Source organism: Sinohyriopsis cumingii, chromosome 3 (assembly GCF_028554795.1).
Source record: "Sinohyriopsis cumingii isolate HCF-2022 chromosome 3, ASM2855479v2, whole genome shotgun sequence".
Taxonomy (NCBI): Eukaryota; Metazoa; Mollusca; class Bivalvia; order Unionida; family Unionidae; genus Sinohyriopsis; species Sinohyriopsis cumingii.
Window position 1 is genome coordinate 10,462,771 of NC_142963.1, and position 16,689 is coordinate 10,479,459.

At 34.2% G+C, this 16,689-nt stretch overlaps 1 protein-coding gene across 7 annotated transcripts in view; it reads right to left on the bottom strand.

The window, feature by feature from the left end:
* The window catches only part of LOC149802451 (cell adhesion molecule CEACAM2-like), a 134,352-nt gene that overhangs the window by 66,249 nt on the left and 51,414 nt on the right, over positions 1-16,689 (bottom strand). For all 7 annotated transcript variants that reach the window (XM_089951676.1, XM_089951675.1, XM_089951678.1 and 4 more), the window contains exon 3: positions 3,556-3,867. In XM_089951676.1, the coding sequence (XP_089807802.1) occupies positions 3,556-3,867 (312 nt within the window). The remainder of the gene's footprint in view (positions 1-3,555; positions 3,868-16,689) is intronic.

Genomic DNA, 16,689 nt, shown 5'->3' on the forward strand with positions numbered 1-16,689 from the left:
GTCATTTCATATATATCAGTTTGGAGTTTGCTGTCTAGCATGCCTTAGTATCTGACACAAATCTGAGTTTTTTATGTTTATAAAAGAATAAGTAGGACTTCATAGTATTTTCACCCATTTTCTATTTCCTTATTTTCACCCATTTTCTATTTCCTTATTTTCACCCATTGACCAAATGCCAACTTCATTGTTTTCACCCATTGACCAAATGTAAATTTTCACCCAGTTGACCCAATATCAATTTCCTAATTTTCACCCAGTTGACCCAATGTCAATTTCCTAATTTACGCCCAATGACCCAATGTCAATTTCCTAATTTACACACATTGACCCAATGTCAATTTCCTTATTTACACCCAATGACCCCAGGTCAATTTCCTTGTGACAAACACAGCATGTAGATCTTTTTGTTTATTACTTGCCTGATCCCACTTACCCATGCATGGCAATTATGGCAATCAAAATGACAATTATCTTTTTGCTAGCATGGGTTACAAAATGTATTATTAAAGCAAGTTATTGCTGTGCAAACTAAATACCTGCAAACAGCAATGCCCGTTTGTATTAATTATGACTTCAGATGACAAGCAAATAGAAGCCTGGGTGGTGAATAAACGCCAATGGCAACGAGCAAAAGCTTTTTCTTTCGTTTGAACTTACCAACAGGATATCAGAGACAAAGGTTATTTTATTACACAGCAAGTCAATGTCAGAAGCCGTCTTTAGACTCTTTTAAGTGTGACAATTTTTAAAAAATATATGCACAAAGTCAGCAGACATACGGAAATAAAATTTGATTCATTCCTTTTCACCTGGAATAAGTTACTTTTAAGCTGTATTTTTTTTTCATTTAAAGATATCAAATAAAAAGGGTTATTTTATTACAAAGCAAGCCGACCTTGGAAGCCCACTTTGGATTCTTTTAAGTGTGCAGATTCCACCAGTATTCACAGGAATTTTGAATATAAATTGAAACAATGGAACAATTTTTAAAGTGACACAACATAGTTCGAAACATGGATATCAATGACTCAGCATGGCCCAGAAGATTTGGAGAAAATAGTATCATTAGGTGAATTCGTGAAGGCCATAAGAGAAGACGATTGTGCCGACAATAGGATCAATAATGAAATTCCAGCATACTTTGATCTTATTCCTGGGTAGTCTGTCGATAAGGTGGGGGTTAAAAGTGTGACAATTAGCAGGACTGGTGTAGATTTTTAGAAACTTAGACTTTATTCCATGCGGTTTCCGCTTCAGGAGATGTGGTGCCTCCAATGATAATTTTACACGGCATGAGAAAGCAAATGAAATATTCATGCGCTGAAATAATGGATCATACATGTGCAGGAGAAGAGTTGGGTTGATGAGAAGCTGCTGCAGTGCATTAAAGAGTTTTATCTCAAGTACACAGTTTAATATTTTTTAAAATACAATGAAAATTGGAGTGTATTTCTGCCATGTTATTTTCAAATGATTTGAAAGGAAACCCACAACTAACAATTTAGAAAAAATAAAATATGCTCCCTAGAACACACAGTGCACCAAAACGTTACTTAAAAAGTTTAAGTTATGGTGCCACAGCAAATATAATGTTCCAATATATACAGTAAATATGGTACTTAATCTACATTCTCTTTTTCTTGTTCATCAGAGCACAGTAATTCTTCTTTATTCTCTTTTTCTTCCAGCAACTGATTTTTCTCTTGTGAACCTGTATTATTACTATGACAGATCACAAGTCTCATACGGTGACACTCAAATGACCATTCACTTGCTTTTTTACAACACCGTGGATGGTGGCCTACTGGTTAGAGTCTTTGTCTCAGATGCTGGAGGTCGCGGATTCAAACCCCGGCAAAGTACTACCAAAGATTTTTAAAAACTGGTACTAACAGCTGCCTCGTTTGGCACACAGCATTAAGAGGTTAGTGTTAAGACTGGTCGGCCTGGTGTCAGGATAATGTGACTGGGTTGGACATCATGCCACACGTCTGCGGCATAATCCCCTAGTGCTAGACATCAATATAAACTGTCACACTGCAGACACCATAGCGATATGACTGAAAATTGTTGAAGCTACGATGACAATCCATATCATCTCACACATATCATATCACACACAACACCTTGGAAACCTTTGTCACACTGAATAACTCAACACGAAATGTATATTCTGCAGTGTATCAATAGGTTTCCAATATAAAATGTACGTATTTTACTCTGCAACAAAGCATTCCCAGACACTGTTAACAGCTCACTCAACACAGCATCCAACCTTTTAAATATTATAATGAGGTTACAATTCCAAACAAGGATGAATAGTATTAACCATTCAAATGCATGAATAATAAGTGTTACTGAATGTAAAAGTACAGTTCCATGTTAGAATATCTGATGTATTTAAAAATATTTTTATTTTTATTTTTATTTGATATGTATATTAATAAATTATTGTTCTCCAATGAAATAGGTTTGTTTAGAAATTCAAACACTTGTCATGATTGTGGTTACCTTCATTTCTATTATTATTATATTGTTTACCAATTAAAGCACTTATCAAGGACAACTAAGCATTTCAAATCACTCTTCCAGTATTTTATGCAGATGACATCAAATTATAGAGTGTTTCAAGATAACTGTCCCCATTCAAACACAGCCTGACCATTCACTGATCCAACCACAAGACACTGTGTGACCAAGCACTGACCCTATCACAAGACTCTACTTGACCAAGAATTGATCTAACAACATGACATGGCTTGAAATAAACAAACTTTTTACTACTTGATTTCACAATACAAACAAAGAAAACCAGTGATATTTTGAATATTTACTTCAGTCTGAATATTGATATTCATTAATTAAGTAATTTTAAAGCCTGAACTTTGTAGAATTCTGTGGAATTATTGACATTTTACATAATAGTTATTTCATATCTTAATCTATGTTAATCTGTAGATGGCACTGCAGAACATGTTCTTTCCAAGTAATCAATATAAACATTGATTTTATAATTAGATGTTATATTTAGATTTTATAATTTTGACTAGATTGTACCAGATTATTCAAAGAAGTTCATGGAACATGCTCAATCAGTCTATGATGCACATACCAAGCATATTTTGTGGTATTATAACTACATCAAACAAAAAAGGAAAACCTTCCCAAACAAGTTCATATATATTCAGGCTGCATGCCCCAAAGTCAAAAAAGATAAGGTCATGAGTTGGAAAACTTTCACCATCTGTGAGTTATATTAAAAATGTTAATGTACTATTCCCTGTCCATGACATACATGAAATAAACAGTTTATGCTGTTATGATTACTGTCAGAATTCAAGCGCAATGGTAGTAACATTTTCAAATTACAACATTATAGTAATAAATGTTATTATGAAGATGGAACAATGATAGTACATGTGCATCAATAGTCCAGGTGTTGTGAGACCTAGAATAAGTATAGGAAATAGTGGCAATGATAGAAAGTTTTAAGGGTACCTAGAAAAGAAATCATTGGGCATTATAATGCATAGTATTATAATAACAGCTTACACATGACACTGAGGATGACACTGTCACTAACACTCAGTCCAGTAGTCTTAGAGTTATGGGCTGAACAGGTAATATTATTTCCATCCATGTAGCGGGTGGGTGTGATGGTCAAATTCTGGTATTGGATTTTCCAACCATGTGTTCCAGATTTTTCCATTGTGGTGGACACTTTCCCATTTGGGGCATCAGTCCCATTCCTCCAGATGATGTCAACAATCGGACCAAAGGTTCTTGTTGTACATGTCAGTGTCAAAATATCTCTTCCGGCTGTTACCTCTCTGTTGTTGGTAATACGCACACTGATAGGTGAAACTGAAAGTAGCAGTTTTAAAGATGAAACTAATTAATTAGTCTATGTAGCTGTTGTTTTATCTGAGATGTGCTATTTGATGAATTGATCCTAACTTTAATAAATCCACCTGAGGTTTGCAAATAAGCGATCACATGAATATGAAGTTAATCAGCCATCACAGAATAGCAAACTGTAAAGTTCATTAAAATTATGAAAGCTCATGTAATTATGGAAGCATTTGATTTCTAAATCAACGACCATAATCATGTGCTTACTAAATGACTTCATGCAATTGAGTAATTTGACACTTTCATTGACTATCCAGATTTAAAAGCACTTTACAAACTGCACTTAGTGCTGTTCTAAAATGGTGGACATGCATCTTTGGGTATTCAATGGTAATATACAAGTTGTTATATGGAGTCATAAGGTATATGACAGTAACACTGTCAAAACATTCTATCAGTGTTGTAGTGATAATAACAAATATAAACAAACGGTTCAAAATACACGCTTGCCAGTATATTTGTTAGCTAGATATGCCAAAGCTTTAAAACTTTCTCAGATTATGATTGAATTTTCTGGCTTAGGCCTCTTAATTTATGATAAATTTATTAACATTAAAATATCCAATCATAACTGCTCTATAAATCAACATATATTTCTAGCAATCCCAAACTAAAATGCATGCTTGCCACAAGCTTGCAGCAAGCTTGCTTTAAGCTTACAATAAGCTAGCTGAATTTGCACAAGCTCATAAGGGTGCTCGCACAAGTTTGTGCATGGAATTTTTCCAAGCTTACAAAATCTAAATTCTTGATGTAAGCTTGGAGAAACTTGCAATAATCAGTCATGAAACATATTACTTATTTCTACAAATGTCATTTTTCCAATTTCATAATATATCTTCTTTTTTAAATAGGTTTAGTCATGTCAGAGAAAGAATTACATTTTCTGCATAAAGAAATTTTTCAAGTGATTGTACACTCAATTAGATTTGCAAGCATTTGTAATTGAATGGAAGACTGGATAAAGAATTCAATTATTAAAATCATCTAAAATATATACAGTGTGACCCTGCTATAACACAGTAGTTGGCATCCATAAAACCCGACCGTGTTATAGACCAAACCGTGTCATAAGCAACCAAGTCAGTCAGCTGATGAAAATGATGCATTTACCTAAAATGGGGGGGGGGTAATAAAAAATATGTTTTTGATAAAATGCAGACAAAAAGCTAGTCTGAAAACACTTGTATATAGACAACTTATGTTTGTTTAGTTGAATCCATAATCAGTTAAGTACTGTACTTGCATATAATAAATCCATGAATTCGAGTATAGATCACATGTTATAAACTTCATCTATGTCTCACATCCCTAAAGAAAACACAAATAACATGTATGTACAAAAAATGGTAGTCCTCATTTTGATCCATATCTGATCGTCTCTTAACAATTCACTACATTTGTCACAAGTAGCACATGGCTGTAGCTGTTTACAAGCTATATGTACATGTTATTCAATTGGCAGAGATAGTGGTCAGCTAGAGACAGAAACATCGTGTCAAGGCTACCTAGTGGGATCAGGCTATTGCTAGGGAAATTAAAACTTGAACAAATTAAAAAGTTTAACAAATAACTTTGCAAGATTGCCCATCTTCAATTAACTTGATGGCCATATGTATATGGTTTCAAAAGACTGGAAATTTAATTTGCGTTTTATGCCACCGTTGATAGATACGGTAACATTTTTTCCGGCAAAAGTAAAACTTTCATGGTACAACATATGTGTTTTTATTTAACTTTTGTTCTGACTTCTTTGATGAAAGGTTATCTGTTTCTTTTATTGAAGATTGCTGTTGGCTTTCTTTGATGAACTGTGCATGTACTATTGAAGTTACCGGTAAAGGACAGCTTTGGGAGACCAAACATTTATGTTTCTTATTGTGGAGACAACATTACATAACTGAAGAACATTGACTGTGATTGATCTTTTCTCCTTTGCTTATACAGACTGATTGATGCTTCTGAGGTGATTGGTTTTCTTTGACGTTTCAGCAAAACAATTTTTTCTGGGTTCATTTTAAAAATAAAAGGATTTAGCCATCATTTTTTCGATTGTAGCAGTTACTTTTCCTGCTTTCAAAAGTTGGTCAGTTGTGGCTTGTCCTGGTAGTATAGAAGACGAACAATTCTGTTGTTGGGTTTTTTTGTTGTATTTTTTATTTTTATTTTTTATTTTTTTATTTTTTGAGGTGGTAAATATTTTTGGTGACATTTCTGGTGTCAGAGTAATACTGCCTTCCACACATGCGTCAGAATTTTTTAAAAAAATTAGGCCAACATACATTAAGTACACAGGCGTTCTGTTCTGACAGGCATTACAACAGAAAAATGTGTTAGGAAGTGTTTAATTCAATGAGTGAAAGAATAGGAATTTTACTGACCATCCAAATACAGAGGTCAGTCCAAATAAATATATTAATTACAAGAGAGCGGATAGTAATCCGACACTATTTCGTCCGGAAGATCCATTACAAGATAATGCATAGTGTGGTTGATCTCCGCTACCAGAAATGTTTAAAAATAAAAATAAATAAACAAATGCAGAGATCTTACAGCATACATTACTCATGCCAGATGTAAGAATAAGTGGATTATGCTATAACAATGCACTGTTGAGGTGGTTAGTCAATATTAACAATATATTTATCTAACAATATATAAATTCCAGTGCATTTTAATATCAAGTTTAAGGCTTCCTTTCATGGTGCTTCTGAATTTCTTCACTGCAAACCTAAGTTGTATATGCAAGTTTAAATAGGCAACAATGTTGTGGTGGGGTCACCAGATGGTATATTTTGTCGCCAGTAAGGAAAATAAATCGCAATTTGCAACATTGGCAAAGGCCAGCATGATCCATGAATACACTTTTAACATGTTATTTGTTGTGCTTTTAAGAAGACAAAATTTTTTCGTGTACGAGATAAATACATGTATATGAAATTGCAAGAGTCATGCCACGATTGTCTTATATCTGGGACGATTTGTTTAGAAAAGTTGTTTCAGTGTAATTAAAATGGCTAACATTCTTGTTTTTCACCTAATATTGTATGATTTTGACAGATGAGACAGGAACCTAACCATCTGACATCATCCTCTCCTAAAATGATTTCAAATGGAAATGAAGTAAAATGGTTCTAAAGCCATATAGAACAAAAACGTAACGTGTTTTCCACATTTCCCGTTTATATGCTCTTCTTATTTATTTCATTCAATATTGTTAAATGATTTAATGACTATATTCTTTTCTTTCGCTGTGACAATGAGATCTAATGCTAATTAATATACATATTTATATTTTAATGTTTTTATATTATTCGTACTTTTCACACAACAAGAGCTAGAAAAATAGAGGTACGTGGCCATGTTTAGAGTAATTTAATTGATGCCATATCTGTTCTTCTGTTGCAGGTCGCTAGGCCAGCTTTGTTTGCAAGCTTGTTGTAATCGGTAAGTTTGCACAAGCTTTAACTTGATAAGCGTGCACCAGCTTATAATTACTTGTGCAAGCTTAAAATGAACTAGGTATGCTTTTGCAAGTTTGCGAATTAGATTTGCGCAGGCTTGCTAATTGGTTTCAAATCTGATTTGCTATAAAGTTATATTGCAAGCTTGCGGCAATCTCCCAAATAAGCATGCAGTTTGGGTTTGGGATTTCAGCTAGACATCATAAGAAGTATTTTAGTGACGATCCCATGCTGATATGACCATTCAATCAGGAGGAGTAGTGAATTAACGCGATTTAAATCACGGCCATTGCGGCAGACATAATGACAACAGAGAATTGACAGATGACAGACAAAAGAACATCCAGTAAGCTATAATTGTTTGTGACTAACAGAACTAAAAAAATACTCTTTTCTAAACACAGTACTATAAACTTTTATTTGCAGAAATTAGTCTCATACTCATATTTAAGATGGTAATCATGGTATAGCAAAATAAATTTGGCCCCTAGTAAAAATAAATTTGGCCCCAAAATGTTCAAGAAACTTCTTTTCTAAACACCCTTCCATCAAACGTTCTTTTTTTCTTCAAAGTACTGCTTGTGTGTGGCTCCAATATTCATATTGCCCTGTACAAAATGATACAAATGTAGGGCAAAATAATGCTGGCTTTACAATGTTGAAGAAACCTCTTATTTTAAAAACTATATAATCCTATTTATTTTCAAAATAATGTTCAAGTTTGTCAGGAACAGCCTATATTATGTATTGCATCCGCTACTCTAAAACTTACAAACAATCTACATCAAGCATACAAAAATAAACACAAAATACACTATCAGCTGTATGAAACAAATAAAAGACATTCAATATTTAAAAATTTAATATCAGGAAGTACTATATATAATTTAACAGTTTCACTCTTAAACAATTGAAGTTATTTCTTCTAAAACTGTCTTTTGAGTTTGTCATCCTGACAGGGCAAATGAGTTCCATACCTTCTCACATGAATACTTCAAATTGCACCCGAAATGCTTAGAATGTAGTCAAATAATTTTTAAATTATCCCCCCTGTCTGAAGTTAAATAACAGTTTCTTTAATTACCTTATATAGTTATTTGGAGTTTCGTCCCCTACTTTCAAATGACTTAAAGTATGATGGAAAACTTTTAACTCCTGATCTTGAGTATAGGAAGCCAAGTTAATAAATTTACTAATTTGTCATCACTGGCATTAAAGCAATCAGTAACCGCCGCTTGTTCTGTCCAAGAGGTGACTGACCCCAGTTTTATCTCCAGTTCAGGCTGTTGACAATGATGGTAAATGAAATTATTCTAGATTGCCATTTTCACTGTACACGTCTCTCTCAATAAGTGACACCTGAATAACTCACAAACATGCTTATAATTAGTGATCAGGCATGAATCACATTTTTTCTTCTACAATATGCCAAATGATATGGTCTTTATTAGTTGAACGTGAATAAAATCAAACCAGGTAAATTAACCCTTGATAAATCGCATTTATTATATCATTGACAAATAGTGTTTATTGCCTGGAAATGTTATTTAAAATTATACAATTCCTAACATTTAATAGAAGTCATTATATTTTGTTAAGTTCCTTGTGAAAATAACAACAATTCTCAGGGGACTTTATAAATAACAATATGATGAAAATATTTATCATTAAAATGTCAGTAATGCCTGCTTTAGGAAACAAATTCTAATTAAATAAGTCTTTTCAACTGAAATTTGTGTTTCTTTGCATTTCTTGTATCTTTTATTTAGGTGTCAGGGTAATCAGTATATGTGTGATGTGTCCTCTTGTATTCAAATGTGAAATATACCAATCGACCATCTCAGCAATGCCCATGGGCATTTCAATGTGAACCTAATAATGTACAGATTGTTTTGATGAGTGACTTGCAGATGTTCTGGTTACCTTGTTACAGCAATTAAAAGTTGACCTACATTGTATTATTATGTTAATTAGTGTTTTCTACCCAATCAAGTAAAGGGGATAGTATAACAAATTTCAAAGGCATGCAAGTCCTACCTGCATAAGACCTATCAGTCATAATAGCAGGTTAAGTTAGCTCATTTGAGAAGATTAATTTAACACTGAGAACATTGTAAGTACATGTTATAAAATTAAAGTATTTAACATTAATGAGAGATTTATCATAGTCATTCACGAATGTGATCAACGATAGGAAAGGAACTTAATGAAAGGTGTACTAGGTGCATAAAAAGCTTAGTTTTGCAGACAGGATTCATGATGGAGAAGCAAATTTGAAAGTTTATTGTGGACTTAAAATTCTCGAATTAGCACTCAGAGGTTTGCTAAGAGATAAGCCGAAATGTTGATATAGCTTTTAAAGAGATTAAGCATCAATGCTTTATTATTGTACAATTACAAATAAAAATTAAGTTATTACATTGTTGTTTCTTTAAATAAATGTCATTCTTTAAATATATATAAAAAATTGTTTCGTTCTGAATCTGCAGTAACACAAGAATATATTAACATTCAAATGTAAAAGGCAGTGATGTAATGCACAACTGTTCACAGGTACAGAAGTAATGTGTATTGAAACCACCTGACTTGGAGTAAGGTTTTAAAGGATCTTTCTGTGACTAGATATGTAGATAATAAAGGTAATTATACGGAAAAGTGGAGAACCTCATTAGAAAAAGCTATTTATTGATAATAATTTACAACATGATTGTTAAATGAGTATTTAACCATTCTACCTGCCCTCCAATTACTCATCACAGTCGATTTTCATCCCTTTCTTAATTATTCAGAGCTCTCTTCGTACTCATACCAACATTTATGCCACAGTTTATGTCACTGGACCCCTTGTGTGCAAGTTATCGAGAGAGAAGAGTCCGTCTAAACGGTTATTGCAAATTATATATCAACAATTAGTCCTAACTTTATCCAATACTAATTATCAGAGTTTTCCATGACAAAGGAATCTGAAAATCTGAAGTCAAATTAAAATATATGGACAACACAAAATGTTTTCTACCTACTGGAAACAAGGGTTTAGCCTGTAAGTTATTACTAGCTGGTATGTCATGATTATGGAAATGGTATGCAATGCATCTTCTAGTGATAATGTATAAATGTAACAAATGCCTTTAAACTCATAACGTGGAATGGTAGGTATAATAATAATAATAATAATAACAATAATAATAATAATAATACTGTATTTATAGAGGATGACTCATTAGTCAAGGACTATTCTCCCTTGAGGCCCATTTATGAAGGAGAGTATAACAATGCAAATCATATGATGATAGCAATAATTACTGTTTGTTTTAACATGCTTAGTATTAAAATACTAAATTCCATTATTTATTAGAAACACATACATGCACATGATATCTCTCCTTAAATACTCTAATATTTTCAGCAGATTTTACATGTAGTGGAACCTTGTTCCACAAAACTGTACCAGAGCATTGGAAACTCTTTTTCAATTACTCTGTTCTTAGTTTTGGTGCGAGAAGGTTTCCATGTGATATTGATGTCAACTGGTATTGTGCTGAATAAGGCCTGAATAAGTCCTGAAGATACTCTAGTGCAGTTCCATGTAGACATTTATATAAAAGAACTGCCTTGTGAAAATCTATCCTGTCATATATTGTGAACCATTTGAGTTATCTAAATAATGCTTTTATGGGATGATTGCTGCTTCATGTGTCGCTCAAAAACGGATGATATGATCTGGAAATATAAGTCAACGTTATGAATTTAACAACGTTAAAATATTCATGTATTTTGTTCAAATTTCTTTTCAAACAACACTATTGGAACACCATAAATAACAGTATTAAATGAAATTTCAATCAATGAAAATGTCACTAACACCTACTTTAGTCAGCAATTTTCTAAATAAATACCAAATAAATAAGTCTTTGTATCAAGCGAAACTCGAGTATTAGTACTTTTAGTTCAATTTAAGTGCAATAATTTGTAAATAATATGTACCCAGTTGTATTTAAACATGAAATATATACATCTACCGTAACAGTTATGTAAGTGAGCATTTCTGTGAGAACCTAATTAAGTGCCAACCTTGTTTTGACAATTGACTGCGCAGGTATTTGTTGTATTGTTGCAAAGAATTAAAAGCTGACCTTCTTGTACCACGTTAATAACATGGGGTGGAATAAATGGAAAGTTAAAATTCATGCAAATCCAACCTGCGTAAGTGCTAGCAGCCCTGATAGAGTCAGGTCAACTCATTTCAAGTGATCAATCGAATACTGTTAAAATTCATTTGGGTAAACATAATATAATTAAACTGTCTTAAATCAGAATACTCACTAAAGGTGATTATTTCTACTCTACTGACCAAAGGTAATCATTTATACTCTACTGACTAAAGATAATCAATCATTTCTACTCTACTGAATAAAGGTGATCATTTCTACTCTACTGACTAAAGATGATTTTTATTATACTGACTAAAGATGATCTATATTCTACAAACTAAAGATGATCTTTATTCTACTGACTAAAGCATATTTAATGAGAATGGTCAGTTTTTTTTTTTATTAAATCGCAAATTTTTTTGTATTAATATAACGCTAAACTTGACAATCAGACAAATGCCCTGGAAAAGATGAAAACTACTTTCAACCTCTGGTTCCATGTTCCCTCCCGTCTCATGCCAATAATCCTACCAAGAGTGTTCTCCATTCAGTCTTTTATTCAAGTTGTGAAGTCATTATATCGGTAAAAATATGACACAATTTATTTTTATTTTCATTATGCAGGTACCATTAAGTAAAAATATGAAACAATATTTTGTATTTTCTTAAAATGTAGCCAGTAATGCAAACCTCAGCTTTATATGTCTCTGATGTATATACAGATGGCCTGTTCATCCGAGAGCTGGAAAGCATGATCCCAACAATTATGCCTATATAATGGCAAAAAGCATATTTCATTCAGTTTGATTTACTTATTTTTATTTCCATTAAACAACAGTTTTACTGGCTATATCATGCCTAGGAAAATGGGAGCTAAGTGACCTTTCTAAGGATACACCAAGGCAACTGACCCCTCGCCCCTGCTGGCCTCAGTGGATATAAATAATAATAATAATAATAATAATAATAATAATAATAATAATAATAATAATAATAATAATAATGAGGACTTTGTATAGCGCTTAATCTTTAGAAGCTCTAAGCGCTTTACAACTTAAGACAACACCTACAAGATAAGAAACAATATTATTACAAAAACAAACAACATGAAATTAGAAAAACATTAAAAAATATATAAAAAAAACATGCTGAGAATATTTCAGGTAGGAAACAATATTGGGTCTTTAAGTTTGTTCTTGCTGTCGAAATAAGTGAGTTTTGAGAGCCCTCTTGAATGTGGTCACTGTGTCTTTGTGTCTAAGTTCTGTGGGGAATTCATTCCACGTTGCTGGGCCCTGGTATGCAAAAGAACGCTGTCCATATGATTTTGTTTTCATACTTGGAATAATGAGTATACGATTGTCAGAAGAGGATCGTAAGTATCTTGCTGGTGTGTACACATAAGTAAGGTCAGATAGGTATGTTGGACTAGAGTCCGACAGTGAAATGTAGCACATAGAACACATTTTGTGTTTGATTCTGGATCGAATGGATAGCCAGTGTAGGGTACCGAACAGCGGGGAGGTGTGCTCTGATCGTGGCACTCTAAGTATGATCCAAGCAGCTGTGTTTTGAACTTTTTGAAGTTTCTGGAGTAGATATTGAGATGAACCAGACAGAATTGAGTTACAATAGTCCAGTCTTGAAAGTACTAATGAACACACGTGTTTTAGTGGCATCAACTGAAAGATATTTTCGAATTGAGCTGATGCGTCTCAGCTCAAGATATGCAGCCTTGCATATGTTCATGACATGTTGGTACAATGTGAGAGTACTGTCCAGAGTAACACCTACGTTTCGTACTGATTGTGTGAATTTAATGTTGGCGTTGCTGATATTTATTGTTTTAGGTAAAGGATGTGAATAAGAAAGTCTTTATGTTGTGATCAGAATGGCCTTGGTTTTATCATCATTCATCTGCAGCTTGTCCCATGTCATCCATGATTTCACATCAGAAATGCACCTCTCTACACCTTGGATGGTAGCATCAACTTCAGTTGGGTGGCTAGATTTGTATATTTGGGTGTCATCAGCGTACATTTGATGAGACGCTGGATGACGATCTATGACACTTGAGAGCGACTGAGTGTACAGAATGAAGAGAATGGGTTTAAGAACAGACCCCTGTGGAACACCACAACATAGATCAACTGGGTTGGAGTGTATTCCATTTGCAGATACAATTTGTGTCCTGTTGACCAAGTAGGACTTAAAACCACAGTAAGGCTGCATCATGAATGCCAAATACATGCTGGAGACGGTCAAGTAATATATCATGGTATATTGTATCAAATGCTGCAGACAAATCAAGGAGGGTGAGGACTGTGATCTTTCCGCTATCCAATGCAGAGATAATGTCATTAACTACTTTTAAAAGAGTAGTTTCAGTACTGTGGCAAGAGCGATATGCAGATTGCACATTGCTAAAAAAACTGTTTGAATTTAGATGAGATATAAGCTGGGATAGAACAACCTTTTCTAAGATTTTTTAAATGAATGGGAGATTAGAAACTGGGCGGTAGTTCTTTAAATCGTTATGGTCTAGTGTTGGTTTCTTCAGCAGAAACTTTACAATGGCAGTTTTAAAAAATGATGGGAATTCCCCAGATGAGAGAGAGGTATTAATAACATCAGTTAGTGAATTCAATACTGTATCTAAGCACTCAAGCAGCAGTGATGTTGGAATTGGATCAAGTTCACATGACTTTGGTGCACTCTTCATCAGGATTGTACATACGAAATCAATAGAGACAGGTTCAAATGCTTCTAATCGTTGCCGCACAAATTGTGTCCCCCAACTGTATGGTGATGACGAGTCAATTGAAATTGTGGTGTCAAGCTTATCTCTAATGGTTTGTAATTTGTCACGGAAAAAGTTTGCAAACATGTCTGGAAGGTTGACTGGAGAGAAGGTAGTTGGAAGTGGTGTCGATTTGTTCCTTGACATTAGCCTGTTAGTAATCTCGAAAAGCTCTTAGCAGCAGGAACTTTCCATGCTCTTAGTAGTGTGGTGGGCCGATTTCGTTGCATGGGCTATATTTGTGACGTTCTTCTTAGCGACTTCATAGATTTGCTTATGAATAGTGAGTCTGGTGGAAAGCCAGAGCCTCTCAGCTTTACGGCGGTCTCTTTTAGCAGTGCGAAACTGGTCCCTAACACTGCTATACCATGGACAACACCTTTTAATTGACACTCTGCACTTGGTAGCTGGGGCATGTTTGTCAAGTAATGAAGGCAGACAGTTATCGAGTTGTTCTGCTGTAGGAGGTAAGCATGTTGTTAGGTTAGCTTGGATGTCGTACATTAATTTTTTTCTATTTATCATATGGAGGTTTCTCTTGTTAGCAGATAAAAGTGGAGGGTTAGAGACTGATACGTCAAGATGGCATATAATGCAGAGGTGATCTGATGCAAAGTCATGGGATACCAGAGAGGACCGTAGAATGTTATCATCAGGTCTATGAAGAATCCAATCTAAAATGTGACCATGTTTATGGGTGGGTTGGTTAACTGACTGTTTGAGGTTGAAAACATTAATGAAATTTAGACGTTTTGATGTATTTGAGTTTCCGGGACAGTGAAAGTAAAAGTTGAAGTCTCCAAGAACAATTAGGTTGCCACCTATTGAATTTCCATAGTCCAGGAGATTCGGAAACTGCTCCAAAAAGAGAGAGTCAGCCAGCTTGTTTTTTCTACTAGGAGGAGGGCGGTATATGCAGAAAAAATGTACTGACCTTTACTCCAGTGTGAGTGTGGTTTGGACTAGTTCAAACGATGTGTGGTCGAAATTGAATGTTGTGGTGTAGTTCAAACGCTTTATCATGGAGTTCTTTGTGATGACAGCAATTCCACCTCCGCGAGAATTACGGAGGAATGATTTGATGGAGTAACCAGTGGGTGTTAGATCCGCACACTTGGGCTCATCGCCTGGTGTTTTTAGCCATGTTTCTGTCAAGAATAATATGTCAACATTTTCGTCGTTGATAAAATTAACTTTTTCTGTGCGTTTTTCGGGTGGTCCTACAAACTGGGCATTGAATAATGCAATGCGCAGAAGCATTTCATGGATAGTTGACATAACGGTTGACGAATTAATTGGGATTTGATTTAGTTTATCTAAATTAACGGTCGAAATATTTGTGTCAAAATAAGGGAGGTAACTGGAATTCTTCTCCCTGTTCTACGCAAGCCAGTTTTGAGACAACGTTTCTTTTTTCGCTTCTGTTTACATTTAGATGATGAATGTAGTCCCGTCCCAGTTCGTTTAGTCTAGAGCACAATGTAGTGTGGAGAGCCAAGGAGTGAACATTTAAAACAATTAATGAGGGTCCATCGTAGCATAAACGGGTTGACAGGCGAGTATCACGTGATGGCGGTTTGTTCAAAAACAGTGGAGCAAGACAGCTGAGAAAAGGTCTAATTATTCTCGTTTCCAAAACAAGGAGATGAAGAAACACATACGAATTTAACAGCCAATACATAATGAACACAATAACGAAGATGAAAACAGGCAACAAGCACAAATATCGTGAAAACGGCACTAAATAACGGAACAACTGCGTCAAGTCGGTTAAGCGATAGCGGCCATCTTGTTCGTTCTTTCCATGCAATCATGCAAATTTGGAAATCTCCAGTTCTGTATCAATTGATTTACCGTGATTCCCTTTAGTAAGGATTTTGTTGTTGATTGGACAGAAAAAGATGGAATAAACTTTGCTGTATCATGCCCTTGATTGACTGGTAAAGAATTTTAAACGGATCAGGTTTACAGAGAAAATGAAACATTTTCAGAATATCCAAACCTAAGATTCATTTGAAATGACATCTACTCGTACAAAAGTTTTCATAGGTTCTTTGAAATATATATAACACTCCAACAAACGTTTTACATATCATGTAAGGACACACAAACGATATATATCACTCAAACAAACGTTTTACTCACCATGTAATTCACAAAAACTATATAATACTCAAGCCTAAGTTTTACTTGTCATGTAAGGACACAACATGTATATAACACTCAAGTCAAAATTGTATTTGTCATGTAAGGACACAAACAATATACATCACTCAAACAAACGTTTTACTTGTCATGTAAGGACACAAACAATATACATCACTCAAACAAACGTTTTACTTGTCATGTAAGGACGCAA